This window comes from Stomoxys calcitrans, chromosome 4 (assembly GCF_963082655.1).
Source record: "Stomoxys calcitrans chromosome 4, idStoCalc2.1, whole genome shotgun sequence".
NCBI classification, from domain to species: domain Eukaryota; kingdom Metazoa; phylum Arthropoda; class Insecta; order Diptera; family Muscidae; genus Stomoxys; species Stomoxys calcitrans.
This window is the reverse complement of record NC_081555.1, coordinates 95,227,024-95,246,223: the sequence shown is the minus strand read 5'-3', so window position 1 is coordinate 95,246,223 and position 19,200 is coordinate 95,227,024. Positions and strand designations below refer to the sequence as shown.

Sequence of the window (19,200 nt, the reverse complement as noted above, 5' to 3'; positions counted from 1 at the left end):
TTTAGAGCCACTGCAAACGCATTTATTGATCAATTTTCCCAAAATTTTGCAAAACGCTTTCCTCGACAACTACCACAATATCTGAGAAGTTCAGATTTAGATATAGCTCCCATATATATGTTGGTGAAATTTTAATGATTTGCAATGTTGTAAATTGTCAAACGTAGTTATTACAGTTTGAACATATTTGCTGAAAACATCCGCCGAAGTCCATCAAAATTGTTTCAGAATTGGATATAACTCCCACATTGTACTTGTGGGATAGGTATAGGGTATTATACAGTTCGCACCGCCTGACTTCTGCCCTTCCTTACAGGTTTTTTATTATTGTACCATACTGCATATTGTCTTCTCCATATATGAATGTACCTCTCCATTCAAATATAAGCTTAAACTTTTTATAATTTACAATCTTCAAGTTTATTGAACGAAACACTTGGGGTTTTTTTTCCAACCATATATGGCAGTGAATAAAATGAATAAAACGCTTAAACACACAATAAGTAACTGGCTATTGCTATTCATGGTAATTATTACTAAATAAACAGATGAATTCATCAAACAATATATTGAAAAATATTAAACTGTCAGCTAAAACAACATTTCTCATCAGTTGTTGTTACATTGAAGTGAGAAAACAACAACAACAACAAATTAAATAACCTTTAAAATGTGAAATGTATGATGTACAATATTGCTGCTTGGGTCTTGGGGTAACTGCTGCCTACTGACTTCAAAAAGCCCATTCGTTCAATTGCCTTGCCAATGAATCATTTGAAAAAAAAGCAGTAACCAGTTTGCCTTTTTCATTATAATTATTTTTTTATCAACGAGTAAAAATATTTGGTATTATTTTTTTATATTCTTTTTTTTATCGATTACTCATTTCAAATTTATCAGAAAGTCGAATTTTATTATTTTTACTGATACTTTTCTTTTTATCTCTCTCTTTTCAGATTACATTTCCTCTCGATTCTTCCTACAGAAAATTAAACAAAAATCAGCTATTGTAGTGTATATACAAAAAAAAGTATTTTTTTTATTGTTTTTTTATAAATAATTTTTAAATAGTAAAGGATTTTTTAAATTAAAGCAAAATGTCACGCAAAGCGGTAAGTCAATATTATTTTTAAATTATTTTTTTATCTTAGTATTAATGTAAAGAAGTATTAACGGCATTTTTTTAACAAGTTTGAGTATAAAAACACCTACCTATTGCCGAATTTTCCACAAACTTAGCAGACAAGTTTTGGTTGTTATATTTGCCAACAATCAAAACCTTCATAAAAAGCTTGACTTAATTACGTTGCTAGCTGCTTCACTTTAGGTCCATAGTGTTCAATCTAGAAGAGGTAGAAAAGAAAAAGAAAACAAATTAACCTAGATAAAGATATGCAACCTAGATGATGACATGGTGCAAGGCAGCATAAACGACGAAAACTAGGTGAAATTTCATTAGAAATTTTTTCTTCCGGTAAAATCTTATGGAAATTTTGTCTTTGGGTAAAATTTCACAGAAACTTTGCCCTTAGGTATAATTTCACTGAAATTTTATTTTTATGTAAAATTTCATTGAAATTTTGTCTTTAGGCAAAATTTTTATAGAAATTTTGTCTTTAGGTAAAATTTCATAGAAATTTTGTCTTTAGGTAAAATTTCATAGAAATTTTGTCTTTAGGTAAAATTTCATAGAAATTTTGTCTTTAGGTTAAATTTCATAGAAATTTTGTCTTTAGGTTAAATTTCATAGAAATTTTGCCTTTAGGTTAAATTTCATAGAAATTGTGTCTCTAGGTAACATTTTATAGAAATTTTGTCTTTAGGTAAAATTTTATAGAAATTTTTTCTTTAGGTAAAATTTCATAGAAATTTTGCCTTTAGGTAAAATTTCAGAGAAATTTTTTCTTTAGGTAAAATTTCATAGAAATTTTTTCTTTAGGTAAAATTTCATAGAAATTTTTTCTTTAGGTAAAATTTCATAGAAATTTTTTCTTTAGGTAAAATTTCATAGAAATTTTGTCTATAGGTTAAATTTCATAGAAATTTTGTCTTTAGGTAAAATTTTATAGAAATTTTGTCTTTAGGTAAAATTTCATAGAAATATTGTCTTTAGGTAAAATTTCATAGAAATATTGTCTTTAGGTAAAATTTCATAGAAATATTGTCTTTAGGTAAAATTTCATAGAAATTTTGTCTTTAGGTAAAATTTCATAGAAATTGTGTCTATAGGTAAAATTTCATAGAAATTTTGTTTATAGGGTAAAACTTCATACCAATTTTGTGTATAGGTAAAATTTCATAGAATTTTGTCTTAGATAATATTTTATAGAAATTTTGCCTTTTAGCTAAAATTTCATTGAAATGTTGTCTTTAGGTAAAATTTCATAGAAATTTTGTCTGGTTATTATAAGTTTATGCATTTGTTTCTAACGTTAAGAAGGAGAAGAGCTAGATCCATTAATAAGTATACCGATCGACTCAGAATCACTTTCCGATTCAATTTAGCCATGTCCGTCCGTGAGCCCATGTTTTCCTGTAATCAAGGTGCAGGTCGTATTTATTGTCCTATCATTCCTAAATTTTGCACCTGCCACTTTTTTTGGACGAATGCTATTGATTTTGGTTAATATTTGTATCGCCCATATATGTATCTTCCGATTTGCATTTGAATGGCCGTAGTTACCACAATATTCAACCGATTTGTACAAAATTTGGAAAGGATAGTTTTATTACTGATCTCAACATATCTCCAAGATTTCATCAAAATCGGTTCAGATTTAGATATGGCTTCCATATATACGTATCGCCCGAATTGCACTTTAATGGCCGTAGTTACAACAATTTTCAAACGATCTGCACAAAATTTAGCACGGATTGTTTTGTTACTGCTAAGCAAGATTTCATCAATATCGGTTCAGATTTGGATATAAGTTAGGTTTAAGTGGCAGTCTGCCATCAGACTCATTAAGATGTTTTCGTCCATTGTGATACCACAGGAACAAAAGAAGGAAGATGCCTTCTAGCTCCTACCGTTGAACCATCCAGATCGCTTTAAAAAGCCTAATAACCTGCGAATGTTCACATCCGCTAAATCGGACAGGTTCTCAAAGAAATGACAACCTAAAGTAGAACTCCTTCTAACTGCTAGTGTTGGACACACACACAGGTGTTCTATAGTCTCTTCTTCTTCGATGTCCTCACAGCTTCTGCAAAAGTCGTTGCTGGCAATCTTCAGTCTGTCAGCATGTTTTCGGATTAGACAGTGACCTGTCATGACGGACACAATGACTGAGACGTCAGTTCTAGCCAATGACAGAAAAGCAGTAGACCTTTTCAAGTCTAGATTAGGCCACATAGTTTTGGAATGCCACAGCTCCCTCTTTGTTACCATCTATCATTCGTTGTCCTTCGGGCCTGGTCCTGAAAACTTAGCTTGCATGTCGCTAGAGTCGTACCCACAGATTCCAATATCCCTGGAATGTGTAAGGTAGTTCCTAGTTTCGCAAGCTCATCCGCTTTACAGTTCCTTGGGATATCTCTGTGGCCCCGCACCCAAAACAGGTGAATTTTGAACTGTTCAACCAACTCGTTGAGAGATCTGCGACAGTCGGGAGCGGTTTTAGTGTTCAAAAATACGTTCTCCAGGGATTTAATGGTTGCCTGGCTTTCTGAGAAGATATTAATACCAATCGTCGTAATAACATTATATCTTAGCCATTCCACCACTTCCTTAATTGCAAGGATCTCTGCTTGATACACACTGCAGTGGTCGTGTAACCTATTCGATATGACCAGTTCTAGATCTTTAGGCTACACCCCAAAGCCCACCTTGTCGTTTAGTTTGGAACCATCCGTATAGAATTCTGTGTAACTTCTGTTACCAGGGACATTGTAGTTTCAATCGGTTCTATCAGGAATAGTGGTACAGTAATTTTTATCAAAACCTATAACTCCCATATATATTTATCGACGAATTTGCACTTCTTTGGCCGTAGTAACAAATTTTTTCAAACGATCTTTTCGAAAAAAGTCTGTTCAGATTTAGATATATCTCTCATATACATATATCTATTACCCAAATTTATAATTGTTGGGTAGGTGTAGGGTATTTCAAAGTCGGCATTTTACATGACATTTTAAGTCGATCTTGCCATGGCCGTCCGTCTGTCTGTCGAAAGTACGCTAACTTTTGAAGGAATAAAGCTAGCCACTTGAAATTTTGCACAAATTCTTCTTATAAGTGTAGGTCGGTTGGGATTGTAACTGCGCCAAATCGATCCATGTTTTGATATAGCTGTCATATAAACCGATCTGGGGTCTTGACTTCTTGAGCCACTAGAGGGCGAAATTCCTATCCGATTTGGCTAAAATTTTGCATGTAGTGTTGTGTTATGACCTCCAACAGTTGTGCTATGTATGGTTTAAATCGGTCCATAACCTGATATAGCGGCCTTATAAACCGATCTTGGATCTTCACTTCTTCAGCTTGTAGAGGGCGCAATTCTTATCTGATTTGGCTGAAATTTTGCAGGTAGTGTTTTGCTATCACATTCAACAACTGTGTCAGGTATGGTCTAAATCGGTTCATAACCTGATATAGCTACCATATAAACCGGAGTTGGGTCTTGACTTCTAGAGCTTCTAAAGGGCGCAAAACAAGCAGATGTTGGAAAACAATTTTCAACCATATTGGATAAGAATTTCGCCCTCAACAAGCCCAATAAGTCTAATCGGAAGATCGGTTTATATGGCTATATCAGAATAGACTGATTTATACTATACTTAACACAGTTGTTAGAAGTCAAAATAAAACACTTCATGCAAAATTTCTGCCAAATCGGATAAGCATTGCGCCCTCTAGGCGCTCAAGAAGTCAAGACCCAAGATCGGTTTATATGGCAGCTATATCAAAACATGGACCGATATGGCCCATTTACAATCCCAACCGACCTAAACTAATAACAAGTATTTGTGCAAAATGTCAAGGGGCTAGCTTTACTCCTTCGAAAGTTAGCGTGCTTTCGACAGACAGACGGATGGACAGAAGGACGGACATGGCTAGATCAAAATAAAATGTCACGACGATCAAAAATATATATACTTTATGGGGTCTTAGACGAATATTTCGAGTAGTTACAAACAGAATGACGAAATTAGTATACCCCCTATCGTATGGTGGAGGGTATAAAAAGGCTCTTCCAAACGGATCCTGCAACTTTTTTATACCTATGTTATATAAACCTGGGGTCAATTTTTTATTCTATCTTGCTTTTGACAGGAAACACCTTTGGCCATGCCAATTCTTTATCAATATATATATTTTTGATTTGTTATCAATTTTTAACAAATATTTGGTGTATTACGTTTGACAAACATGTCAGGGAGAAATGGGGCTATCTTATCTCTATCGACGTATTGTTATTTCAAATAAAAGATTGTTTTTTATTTAATTCATTACTCAAGTGTTAATATTGAATAATTTATAATAAAGCGTTATGCAAGACATTGCTGTCGTCATAACTCACCTTAAAAATATGTCACTATTTTTGCAAAAAAAAAAAAAAACAAAACAGAAAAGAAATGGCGCGTGACTTGTTGTTAAAGAGACATTTATGCATGGATTTTATATAAAAAAAAAACAAATACATTTATTGCATTTCTATTGAATACACTCAAATAGGGTTTCAAATAGACCATAGTCTTCACATTTCCATGCTATAACATTTGCCAAAAAACACATCAGAAATGCAAATTGATGTCGTTGCTGTTTTTATACCACACACACATATATATTAAATGTGCATGTACTTTGCTTTAAATTTATTTGTTGTTGTCTTATGATAATGTTTTTTTTTTAATTTTTGGCAATTTTTTTTTAACGTCTGTTGTATGTTGCGCATGCAAGATAATTAAAAAGTGTGCAAACATGTCGCGTTTCATGAAGATAACACTTGCCGCCAACCAAAGTTTCATCAACACATATTGTGGGCTAGTTAGTTGACTAGGTAGGTGGGTAGGTGCATGTATTAAAACGCCACGGTTAGGTTAGGGTTTTTGCCAAAACTCTATTATCTCATACGTGGCATTGAGGTTCGCCTGTACTTGCGTGCCAAAGATCTATTACCATTGATAAATGATAGCTTGAGCGACCCATGTCCATCAATAATTATTGACGTACTTAAGTTTTGCCACCATATACTAAAGCTGACTAAAGACTTCCTTAAATTGTCGCAAGAAAAAATTTAATGGCCATAGCGTTAGCAATCTATATCTTAGATTTATCAAAGAAACAAAAAAAAAAAATACAACCATCATAAAAACAAAGTCCCACCTGTTTTTTGTTTTTTAAGTGGCATTGTGTATTTACGTCATTTCTAAATAATATTCAACTTTTATCGGTGCCGTCATCGATTTGTTGCTGCTTCTGTAGAGTTTTATTCCATTTCAGTTTAATTGTAGCATTTAGCATGGTTTGATTAAATGGTTTTGTTAGTGTTTTAGTTTTGAAGAATGATATGATAATCGCATTATAAAATGATTTAGCATTTCAAAAAGTAGTGCCTTATAAATGGACTCTCATAGCTTGGCTTTATCTCCGTTTACTGTCACAACCACTTTAGCAGATTCCTTCTTAGCTTTTCAAGCACTGGTACTTTGATCGCCCCATATGTTCGATATCATCGGTTGGCCAAATACTATGTTTTCTCTAATGGAGGCCACTATAAAGCATGCGTTTTTTTTTTTTGATTGCTGCATTTTTATACCCTCCACCATAGGATGGGGGTATACTAATTCGTCGTTCTGTTTGTAGCTCCTCGAAATATTCTTCTAAGATCCCATATTCTTGATCGTCATGAAACTTTATGTCGATCTAGCCACGTCCGTCCGTCCATTTGTCTATCGAAAGCACTTTCGAAGGAGTAAAGCTTACCGCTTGAAGTTTTGCACACATACTTCTTATTAGGTCGGTTGGGATTGTAAGTGGGCCATATCGGTCCATGTTTTGATATAGCTGCCATATAAAGCGATCTTGGATCTAGGCTTCTTGAGCCACTAGAGGGCGCAATTCCTATCCGATTCGGCTGAAATTTTGCATGAGTCGTTTTGTTAAAACTTTCAACAACTGTGCCAAGTATGGATGAAATCGGTCTATAACCTGATATAGCTGTCATATAAACAGATCTGGGGTCTTGACTTCTGGAGCCTCTAGAGGTTGCAATTTCTATCCGATTTGGCTAAAATTTTACATGAGGTGTTCTGTTATGACCTCCAACAGTTGTGCTATGAATGGTCTAAATCGGTCCGTAACTTGATATAGCTGCCATATAAACCGATCTTAAATCTTGATTTCTTAAACCACTAGAGGGCGCAATTCTCATCTAATTTGGCTGAAAATTTGCATGAAGTGTTTTGTAATGACTTCCAAAAACTGTGGTCAGTATGGTTCTAATCATTCTATAAATCCATATAAATCGATCTTAGATTTTGACTTCTTGAGATACTAGAGGGCGCTATTCTTGTCCGATTTGGCTGAAATTTAACATAAAGTGTTTTGTTATGACTTCCAACAACTGCGCTAAGTATGATTCTAATAATTCTATAAACTGATATAGCTGCCATATAAATCGATCTTGGATCTTGACTTTTTGAGGTACTAGAGGGCGCTATTCCTATCAGATTTGGCAGAAATTTAGCATAAAGTGATTTTTATTACTTCCAATAACTGCGCTAAGTATGGTTTAAATCTATGCATAACCTGATATAGCTGCCATATAAACCGATCTGGGATAATGAGGGCGCAATTCTTAGCCGATTTGTCTGAAATGTTGTACTACGTCTTCTCCCATGACCTTCAATATACGTGTCCAATATGGTCTGAATCGATCTATAGCCTGATGCAGCTCCCTATATAAACCTATCTCACGATTATGCTTCCTGAGCCCCTACAAAGTGCAATTCTTATCCCAATAGAATGAAATATATTGGGTTGCCCAAAAAGCTTGAGACTCTGTAATTTCATTCTTTCTTCTGTCAGTTATCAGCTGTTACTTTTAGCTTGCTTTAGAAAAAAAGTAAAAAAAGTATATTTGATTAAAGTCCATTCTAAGTTTTATTAAAAATGCATTTACTTTCTTTTAAAAAATCCGCAATTACTTTTTGGGCAACCCAATAACTTCTACTATGGTCTTTTACATTCAATTCATTTATGGTCCGAATCGTACTATAACTCCAATAGCATAACAATTCTCATGCATTATTCTTTGTTTGCCTAAAAAGAGATACCGCGCAAAGATCTTGACAAATGCGATTCGTGATTCGTATTTAAGATTCGGCCCGACCGAACTTGGCTCCGCTCTTACTTGTTTTTTCTAACTTGGATCTAAAATATCTTTATTTTTGCCATGTTTACAGAGTGATAGCTTTCGACTTTTGCAATTTTGTTTACTTCAATTTCAAAAACAACTTCTAAAACTGATTTAGAGTGCAATGTCGACAATCTAAACAATTGGCAGTTGTTGCGATTCTTCTTGTCATTTCCAAAGATGACTAATCAAAGCAACAACAATCAATTGCCTCCATAACATCCTTCTGTATTTTACCACTTAAACTGCTGCCCAAACACTCAAAGCCCCCCACGTGATCTGTTGCAGCCAAGTACGCCAATCAAGCACTAAATTCAATGCACTAAAAATTTACTGCGCCCGCTGAGTCACCACTATATTAAATAGTGCGATTGTTTATTATTTCCAACGGCCTGTTAATTGTTGGATGGGGATATTTTCCATTCATCCGCCTGTCTGTCCGTTCGCCTACCTTCCTCTGATTGAAAATGTGTTGGGGGTGGGGGTGGCGTTCTACACGTAATGTAAACAAACAAATCGTGGAGAAGAATGTTGCCGCCTCAAAGGTGTTTTATTTGTGGGGTGTGCAATGTGTATATGTATGTGTAGATTCTTAATCTCAATGTGGTTTTGACCCACTAAACTAAGAAAATGACAAACGTTTAATGTTTCTTTTGTAAGAAAGTGAAAGCACTTTTCGCTGAAATCGTCTGAGACGTCTACTATCTATGGTCGATATTAGGTTAATGTGAAATTTGTTGCTTTTTAGAGGAAATATTTTTAGAGTGCTTATAGTTGAGCGATGGTGTCCTTCCCACGCTACCACTGTCCTTGTACCTACCTTATGGGTTTTTTTTTCTAACTAAGCAAACATTATTCATGGTTTATTTAAAAAGCGAAAAAACGCACACACATCGGTGAGTGTACCTAACTGCTTTTGTTGACTACTTTGGCTTCTACATTGTTTTCTTAACGTTTTTTTTTAGTTTTTTTTATTCCATATTGGTCAGGCGTCAATCATGTTTTGTCTTCCTTGACTTTATTGATTCACCGCTTGTACCCTACAATCGGGTTAATTGATTTATAATTGGGGTGTTTTATTTACCCATTAAGCGGATTTTTGTCGCATAGTTTGTATGGAGAAAATGTTATCCCCAGATGCCTAGCTTAGCATCTAATCTTATCTCCTCTTGCTATCACTGTTTATTAAAACATATGGTGTCATCATTCAATTTGAATGACAAAACTAAAAGAAGAAGAACGCAACATGTTTACTCAATTATTCATCGACTAAGAATTTCGGGATTTTAACTTCTTAAGAGTACGGGGAATGGGAGACACAGAACCTGTTTTCTCGCAAAGAGTAATCTAAATGTTTTTCTTCTTCCGTCACTAAGTACTGAAGATTTAGTAGTAGCCAGCCTTGAAATAAACAAGTCTCATTACTGGCAGGCTTCCCTATATATGGCACACGATTCAGAGTTGCCGCCTTCAAACCTTAAGTCGCTGGTTGAAGCTGCTTCTGTGAGGGTAAGTTCGGATGTCAACGAAAGGGATGAGGTGCTTATTGAATCTTATATATTGGGTTGCCCAAAAAGTAATTGCGGATTTTTCATATAGTCGGCGTTGACAAGTTTTTTCACAGCTTGTGACTCTGTAATTGTATTCTTTCTTCTGTCAGTGATCAGCTGTTACTTTTAGCTTGCTTTAGAAAAAAAGTGTAAAAAAAGTATATTTGATTAAAGTTCATTCTAAGTTTTATTAAAAATGCATTTACTTTTTTTTTAAAAAATCCGCAATTACTTTTTGGGCAACCCAATATATTGGGTTAACTGACAGAAGAAAGAATGCAATTACAGAGTTACAAGCTGTGAAAAAATTTGTCAACGCCGACTATATGAAAAATCCGCAATTACTTTTTGGGCAACCCAATAAAATTCAATTTGTGTTTGTTTGTATGTTTATCGGTTTGTTTGTTTGTTCCGTATAGACTCAAAAACGGCTGAACCGATTACCTTGAAATTTTCACAGATTGTGTAGGTTGATCTGGAAGGAAACATAGGCTATATAATTTTTTGATATCGGGAGGGGAGCGGACCTTCCCCCTTACCCCAAAAGTACTACCTAAAAATAAAAGTGGACCGATCGGGACAATATGGGATTCAAATGAAAGGTATTCAAGGGTAGAGTACGAATTTCATAATAAAAGTTGGGTGCAAGTACCTGGGGGCCGCTCCAGCCCCAAACCAGTTAAAATAGGTGTATTTGACGATCATGACAATATGGGACTCAAATGAAAGGTATTCGGGAGTAGATTACGAATATGGTCAGGAAGTATGAATAGGCTTTATAATTTATTGATAACGGAAGGGGCGGACCCTCTACCGTTACCCCAAAAACACCACCCAAAATCAAAAGTGGACCGATAAGGACAATATGGGTATCAAATGAAAAGTATGCGGGAGTAGATAACGAATCTGGCATACAAATTCATCTTGAGGTATAGGGGGTCATCCCACCCCCACAAAAACACCCAAAATGGGCACATTAGCCAATCACGGATATATGAAACTCTGTTTGTATGTTCCGTATAGACTGAAAAACAGCAGAACCGATTTTCTTGAAATTTTCGCATATTGTGTAGGTTGGTCTGGAAGGAAACATAGGCTATATAATTTTTCGGTATCGGAAGGGGGACGGACCCTCCCCCTTATGCCAAAAACACATCCCAAAATCAAAAGTGGACCGGTCGAGACAATATAGGTATCAAATGAAAGGTATTGGAGACTAGAATACGAATGTGGTATTAATATCGGGCCGCCCTAATCCCAAAACTCTTCCAAACAGGCATATTTGACATTCATTTCAATATGGGGCTCAAATGAAAGGTATTCGGGAGTAGATTTCGAATCTGGCATACAAAATCAGATCACGCCACCCCTTAAAAACACCGTTATGACTATATGATACTTTGCTGAACCGATTTTCTTAAAATTTTCAAAGATTGTGTACGTTTGTCTGGACGGAAACATAGGCTATATATATTTTTAGATATCGGGTGGAGGCGGACCCTCCCCCTTACCCCAAAAACGCCACCCATATCCGAAATTGGTCCGATGGGCACAATAAGGGTATCAAATGAAAGGTATTTGAGACCAGAAAACGAATATGGTATTAAAATTAGGCTCCAAGTACCCAGCGGGCCCCCAACCCCAAAACTCCTCTAAACAGGAGTTCTTCCACGGACAACATGGCGCCAGAAGAGATTGTCACTGGTATGCTGCATTCGTCGGAGGCTATAGGGGAAATTTTGTCTGGCGATAAGAAGTTTCGACTTCTTTAAGTCGCCAGGCCCTGATGATGCATCACCGGTTGAATTACAAGCTGTGTCTGATAGACTGGTTACCCGGCCTTGGAAGATATACTCTGCTTGTATCAGAATGTCATATATACCCGTGGGATGGAGGGACACGAAGATCATTTTCATTCCGAAGGCAGGAAGACCCTACGACACGAAGGCGAATGATTTTCGTCCCATTAGTCTGGCATCCTTTATGCTGAAGACTCTTGAGAGGTTGATAGAAACTTAGCTAAGGGCAAAGATCCCTGGAGATCACCTATCGCGGCAGCGGCATTCATATATTTAGTAAAGACAAGTCCACTGAAATAGCCTTCCACGACCTAGTCGGCTTCATAGAGGGTTCTCTTGCTGTCAAGGAATATACAATGGTAGCATTTCTTGACCTTAAAGGTGCTTTCAATAATGTAAAACCGACGTCAATCATGAAGGAGTTGGAGTTTCTAGGCATCAACTCTACCGTAAGAAAGTTTATTAATGACTTACTTACTAATAGATGCTATACGGCAGGCTTGGGATCTGTGGATCTAAAAAGATGGGTCAGCAGAGGAACACCTCTCCTCTTCTTAGGAATATAGCCATTAACAATATGTTATTGTCTCTCGAAGAAAAATGTGTGTGTGGCGTGGCAATTGCGGTTAGCACTCTAGGAGATATACTTCAGAAAGCTCTACGTGCAACAGCGAAGTGGGCTACCGAAAATGGTCTAGGTATAAATCCGCGCATGACAGAAGTAGTTCTTTTCAGCAGCAGTTACAAGTTGCCTACAGTGGCACCTGTCTGCTTGGGTGGAGAGAATGCTACATTTACAGAAAGCGCAAAATACCTGGGTGTTTTGCTGGACAGGAAATTGATTTACCATTTTGGAAAGGGCAAGAAAGGTCACTTTTGCCCTATACACCTGCAAGAGAACCATTGGCAAAAGTTGGCGGTTTAGACTACGTGTCAGGCATTGGGTATATACTGCAGTTGTCAGACCTATAAAGCTGTATGGTGTTGTGGCCTGGTGGACGGCGCTTCAAAAGTCCGCCTACTGCTCAATTCTTAACCGGATCCAAAGGATGTCTCATGACTAAATCAATTTAGAATGTCAAGATGATCTAGAATGTATTAAGTCTCAGAGCAATATTTCGATATGTAGCAAACGGAATGACGAAGTTACTATACCCCCATCCAAAAATGCAAATTTTGCCCATGAACATTCCACTAAGTAACAGGAGCAAACTTCTCACATATCAATGATAACATATCAATAGCCATAAGGGCAATGATCTCATCGTCTGCTCCCTGTTCTTTAGACTACATTGACTTTCCTGTCACTGCACTGTCTGATGTCATTGTTTTAGGTTCTTTGCCTAGTCTAGTCTTCCGACTCTTTATAAAGTCGGTAATGGTTCCATCATCGGGTCCCTGTTCGTTAGGCTGTATTGGGTTTCCATTCCCTGTACTGCCTGATGTTTCAATACTAGGATCTTTGCCTATCTTAGTCTTCCAAATCAATGCAACCCTTTTTCTTGGGTTGCATTGAGACTCTTGTCGCTGCATAATGTTTCAATATTAGAATCTTTACCCTTTCCCAGTATTCCGAATTTTGAAAACGTTGATGGGTCCATCGTCGGGTCCCCGTTTGTTAGGCTGTGCTGGGTCTCTCGCCACTGCATTGCCTGATATTTTAGTATTAGGATCTTTGCTTGTCCTAGTCTTTCCATTAAGAGAGTCCGTGATTGTCTCTTTATCAGCCCCCTGTTCGTTGGGCGGTGTTGAGTCACCTGCAACTGTACGGCCTGATGTCTCAAAATGAGAATATCTGCCTATCTTAGTCTTTCCAATCTTGAAAGACAGTTTTGCTCCCAGTAGTGCGCCATGCCTTTAGTCTTAGCCAAACTCGTCACGGAGATTTGATCAATGCCAACCACAAGGAGAGTTCCTTGCTCCTTCTCCTGCCTGTGAAAGACCTCGTTGTCAGCCCCCTGTTCGTTGGGCGGTATTAAGTCACCTGCCACTGTACGGCCTGATGTCTCAAAAAGAGAATTTCTGCCTATCCAAGTCTTCCCAATCTTGAGACAGCTTTGCTCCCGTAGTGCGCCATGCCTTTAGTCTTAGCCAAACTCGTCACGGAGATTTGATCAATGCCAACCTCAAGGAGAGTTCCTTCCTCCTTCTCCTGCCTGTGGAAGACCTCCCACTTCTATGCGACCAAACCTTGGTTTTGCTTGCCCAAGAATCCCAACATACGTTCCATCGCAAATTTACTGCCTCATCCCTTTATGAAGACCGTCGCCTTTGTGAATTGGGGGATATCCATCTTTCTCACCAGGTCGAGCTTTGCGTCCTCCCAGGGAACGTGAATTTCTCTGACAAATGTCCGTGAAGATAAATTTGAATATAACTTAGCCAAGACACAAACCTGACATTTTAACAGAGCTATGTTAAGTGATAAACAAAGCACAATATCTCCGATTCGAAATACAATTTGAATATGGGAACTTCTGGTTCTAATAGCTCTTGGTAGGGGCTAATTCTGGTATTAGTTTGTATCACCTATCTATGACCTGTCCAGCACAGTGGGCCATTGTGTTAAATTCAAATATAACTTTTGGGGCGAAATTTCTCCGATTTGAAATACAATTTGAATATGGGAACTTCTGATTCTAATAGCTCTTGGTAGGGGGTAATTCTGGTATTAGTTTGTATCACCTAGCTATGACAAGAGCACTGCATTGCCGTTTTAAAAATGGGTCATATAGGTCTTCAAAAAATATTGTTGGCATAGAGGTTTGAGGGTTTAGCTGTTATTAAGCATTTTATAGTTATAGATAAATTCTTTAGCAAGTGTGAAAATTAGTTAACAGTGCTCTGTTCATCACTTAACATAGCTCTGTTAAAATGTCAGGTTTGTGTCTTGGTTAAGTTATATTTAAATTTATCTTCACGGACATCTCTGACAAGCTCTTTGACGGTATCAACACAATCCGCCGACGCAAAACGCAGCGTAAAGATGTCTCCTCTATACTCGCAGTTTATCATTTGTATGGGTGGGCCCTCTACAGAGTTCCACTCATGTTCGAAAATCCGATCGTTAACCAGATCCTTCACTTGGAGGAAATCGAAAAGTTCCTTCTTTGCCTTGAAAACACAGCCAGGCTCCGTTGAGCGGGGAAAATCTTTTACTTTTAGTCAAAGAAGGACTTTAGTGTCTCCTCTATACTCGCAGTTTATCATTTGTATGGGTGGGCCCTCTACAGAGTTCCACTCATGTTCGAAAATCCGATCGTTAACCAGATCCTTCACTTGGAGGAAATCGAAAAGTTCCTTCTTTGCCTTGAAAACACAGCCAGGCTCCGTTGAGCGGGGAAAAAATTTTTTCCTTTCAGTAATTTTTTTTGTATGTCATGAAGTCTTTTGTCATTATTAACGCGTAACTCACTTCGAAGTCGTTTCGAACTACCAGTCCCAGTGTTAACTGTTTGTTTATGTGTCCATTAGTATTGTTATGGCTCCACCATTACCACTTTTGCCTTGTTTCTTTACACATTGGTATTTTGTTCTAGGCCATCCTCATCATCCACCAACAGCACTCTACCTTCTCTACCCCCTATACAATATTGGTTACCGGTAGTCCTCTACTACCAACTAATCACTAGTGCCGCCACCAATAATAGGCCATTTCATTTTGTTGTTCTGCTTGGTTTTGTCTATAATGGAACAATAATTGTAGGTGTGGTGCATTCGTTGGAGGGTATTTGAGAAATTGGTAACAAAAATCCACAACAACAACAGAGTAGCTTTAGTGTAGTGAGGAAAAACGCACAGGAATGGTGAAAATAGGTAGCAGTGTAGACAGAATGTTCTATTCCGTTGTTTTTCTTTTTATCGTCTGGTGTTAGTTTCAGTTTTCCATTTCTTTTCTACGGTAGTTTTCTCTTTTTGTTGTTTGTTAACAACAATCAGTGTCGGTCGCTGACTTGTTTTTGGTTTTTAGTCACCATTGAGCTCTCGTTTAACAATAAAGTGTGAATTTTACCGGAAAATAGATTTTTGGCCTCTAACCCCCTCCTAGTTATTGAATTGTTTTACTTCAACGTTGTTTTTTGTTGAGCAATATTCAGAAATCTTTTTTACCCAAATCTTTTTTGCTCCGAGGGACGCTTAAAACAAAGTTGTCGGTTTTGACACCAAGTTGTGAAAACCTTTAATACGAAAACGTTGTGAAAATTTTGAATTTGTTTAAAAATCATTTCGACCAAATGGTTGTATCGTCAGATAATCGAATACGACTTCGGCGTTATAGTGCCAGTTTGAAAACAAAAACGGTTAGTTGTGGAAAATGTGAAGTGATAAAAATATGAAATAATAAACGAAAAAAAAAACTACAAAAATTAAGGAAATTAACAACTGAATTTTATATACCACACCAAGTACAAACATTTCATATTAGCCTACTAAAATTTTTTCTCTACTGACCAACTATTGAATTCTTTAAGACATCCTAAAGTTTGTGAAATTTTTTATAAAAATCTAATTTTGGTGAAACTTTCGGAAGATCCTTTTGTGTAGCAACCCTCCTATGGTGGTTGGTAAAAAAGAATCTTTCCAAGTACGATATTCTGTGTTTTTCTTTGAGCCACGGAGGCCATCTTGGCGCAGAGGTTAGCATATCCTCCTATGACTCCTGGGTTCAAATCCTTGCTTAAACATCAACAAAAATTTTCAGCGGTGGTTATCCCCTTACTATGAGTGCAGTCTGATTCAAGTTTAAGCTCAATGATAAGAGACCTCCTTTTAATAGCCGAGTCCGAACGGCTTACAGCAGAGTGACACCTCTTTGGGGAGAAGTTTTTACATGGCTGCCATATCATTTTTTCAAATCGCAGATGTCCCAACATTAGGAGGGGATAACCACCGCTGTAAATTTTTTTCTGATGTTTACGCCAGGATTCGAACTCAGTCGTAGGTAGGTTACCCCCTACATTTGTATGGTATCCTGCCATGTTAAAACTTTTCTACCAAGTGGTGAAGCTATGCGTCACGCCGTTCGGACTCAAAGGAGGCCCCTTATCATTGAGCTTAAAACTCAAATGGACTGCACTCATTGATTTGAGAGAAGTATCCCCTGTTCCTTAATGGAATGTTCATGGGAAATTTAATTTAGTACCATTTATTTTTAGTACCTTTTAAAATTTGTATATCCTTTATCAAGGAGTCAATCCGTTTTTATGCCCTCCACCACAAGATGGAGGTATATATTAACTGGAAATTTTATACAGATACTTATTTTTGATGTAGGTCTTTGGGGATTTCAAATATCGGTTCAGCTTTGGATATAGCTTCCAATCTCCCGGTTTGAAATGTTGGACCCCTGCAAATTTTCCATGTAGCCCTTTGTCTTGACTTCCAACAACTGTGCCAAGTACGGTTCAAATGGGTCAAGAACTTGATATAGCTCCCATATAAACCGATCTCCCGATTTGACTTCTTGAGTCCTTGGAAGCCTGAATTTTCATCCGATTTGACTGAAATTTGTCATGCGATGTTCCGTTATAACTTCCAACAACTATGCCAAGTACGACCAAATCAGTCTATAACCTGATATAACTCCATATAAACCGAACTCCCGATTTGAAAACCTAAGCCACTGGTAGTGGCAATTGTTATCCGATTAGACTGAAATTTTGCTAGTAGTGCCTTTTATGACTGACCAACATCCGTGTAATCAACCCGAGATAGCTCCTATTAAACCGGTCTCCCGATTAGTCTTTTACGGCCCCAAGAAGCTTCAATTGTGATCTGAATTGGAAGAAAAGTTGTGCAATCACTGTTTTTGAAAAAAGTTACTGAAAAATGTTAAACTATAGAAATTGCATATTCAATTAAAAAAAATGATAGAATTTTTTAAAATTTTTATTAGATCAATTAAATTTTTTAATTGACCCAATTGACGGGTTAATCCTGCACGTAGAACCGGCTGCCATGGTATTACCATAGATTTGTCGAAATGTGAGACGTTCGGGTCTTTAGAATCTTTTTTTTATTGAATTTAGTTAGGCACCATATTTGAAAATTTATTAATATTCGATTAAAAAAATTATTGAATCAATTATTCTTCTAATTGAAAATTACAAAATGTTCAATCATGATTGGAGGCCACCGTAGCGCAGAGGTTAGCTGTCCGCCTATGACGCTGAACGCCTGGGTTCGAATCCTGGCGAGACCATCAGAAAAAATTTTCAGCGCTGGTTTTCCCCTCCTAATGCTGGCAACATTTGTGAGGTACTATGCCATCTAAAACTTCTCTCCAAAGAGGTGTCGCACTGCGGCACGCCGTTCGGACTAGGCTATAGAAAGAAGGCCCCTTATCATTGAGCTTAAACTTGAATCGGACTGCACTCATTGATATGTGAGAAGTTTGACCCTGTTCCTTAGTGGAATTTTCATGGGCAAAATTTGCAATTTTTTTTTGCAATCACGATTGTGATTAAACAAAATTTCAGGTTCAATTAAAAAATTAATTGAATTAAATATTATTTTTAATGGAAAATGGTAAAAATTTCATCACGGCTGTTATTTGAAAAAATTTATATTCGATTAAAAAATTATAAAATCAATTAATTTTTTAATCAAAAAAATTATTGAATCAATTAATATTTTAATTAAAAAAATGATTTAATCAATTAATTTTTTAATTTAAAACAATTTAATTTAAATTAAATTTTATATTGTATGGCACCGAACGCCTGAGTTTTAAATTCCTGCGTGAACATCTGAAAAATTTTCTGCGGTGGTTATGCCCATATACCATAACTGAGGTGTCCTGCCATGTATCCTTTGTCTGTCTATGTGTGTTCTTTCGACACAGCTTTCGAAGGAGTAAAGCTAGGCGCCTGAAATATTGCACAAATATCTCTTATCTATGCTGGTCAGTTGAGATTCTAAATGTGACAAACCGGTCTATGTTTGGCTATATGTAGCTGCCACATAAACCGATCTCCCGATTTGACTTCTTGAGCCTCTTGAGGGCCCAATTCTTATCCGATGTGGCAGAAATTTTACCCAATGATTTATTCTATGACCTCCAATAAATGTATCAGGAATCGCAGTCTTTTTTAGATTTTTGTCTTTAACAACAAGACGCAAAGTTAAGGATTTATTAACATATCATTTAAAAAAAAATCCTTGATATGAAGGAAAATATCTTTCACCAAAGGAAATTTTTCCTTAAAAAGTAGGAAAATTAATCATCTTTAAATTAAGTTTGCCTATGTTTGGCTCCAATCTTTAAAATTAGGACAACAAGTTTTTCAGTGTAATGCCCCTTGTAAAAGAAGGTATTCGGACTGCTATGAAGTAGTTTCATATTAAACCCCTTTACAATGCTCTTGAAATTCGGATTTATTGGCGCGATCATCTGTTTTCCCTTTGTAAAATCAGCTGACTTGCACCACATGTGGTTTCAACAAGATGTTGCCACATGCCTCACAGCACGCCTAACAATGGACTTAT

The 19,200-nt window shown here is 36.8% G+C and overlaps 1 protein-coding gene across 3 annotated transcripts in view; it reads left to right on the top strand.

The window, feature by feature from the left end:
- The first annotated feature begins 1,005 nt into the window (after window positions 1–1,005).
- The window catches only part of LOC106088649 (moesin/ezrin/radixin homolog 1), a 41,176-nt gene continuing 22,981 nt past the window's right edge, over window positions 1,006–19,200 (top strand). Inside the window, exon 1 of one of the 3 annotated variants that reach the window (XM_059366182.1) lies at window positions 1,006–1,112. In XM_059366182.1, coding sequence (XP_059222165.1) covers window positions 1,098–1,112 — 15 coding nt within the window. In that variant the 5' untranslated portion in view covers window positions 1,006–1,097. Of the gene's footprint in view, window positions 1,113–15,676; window positions 16,014–19,200 lie in introns of those variants that run through there. The other 2 variants (XM_013254260.2, XM_013254264.2) reach the window with 2 other exon arrangements.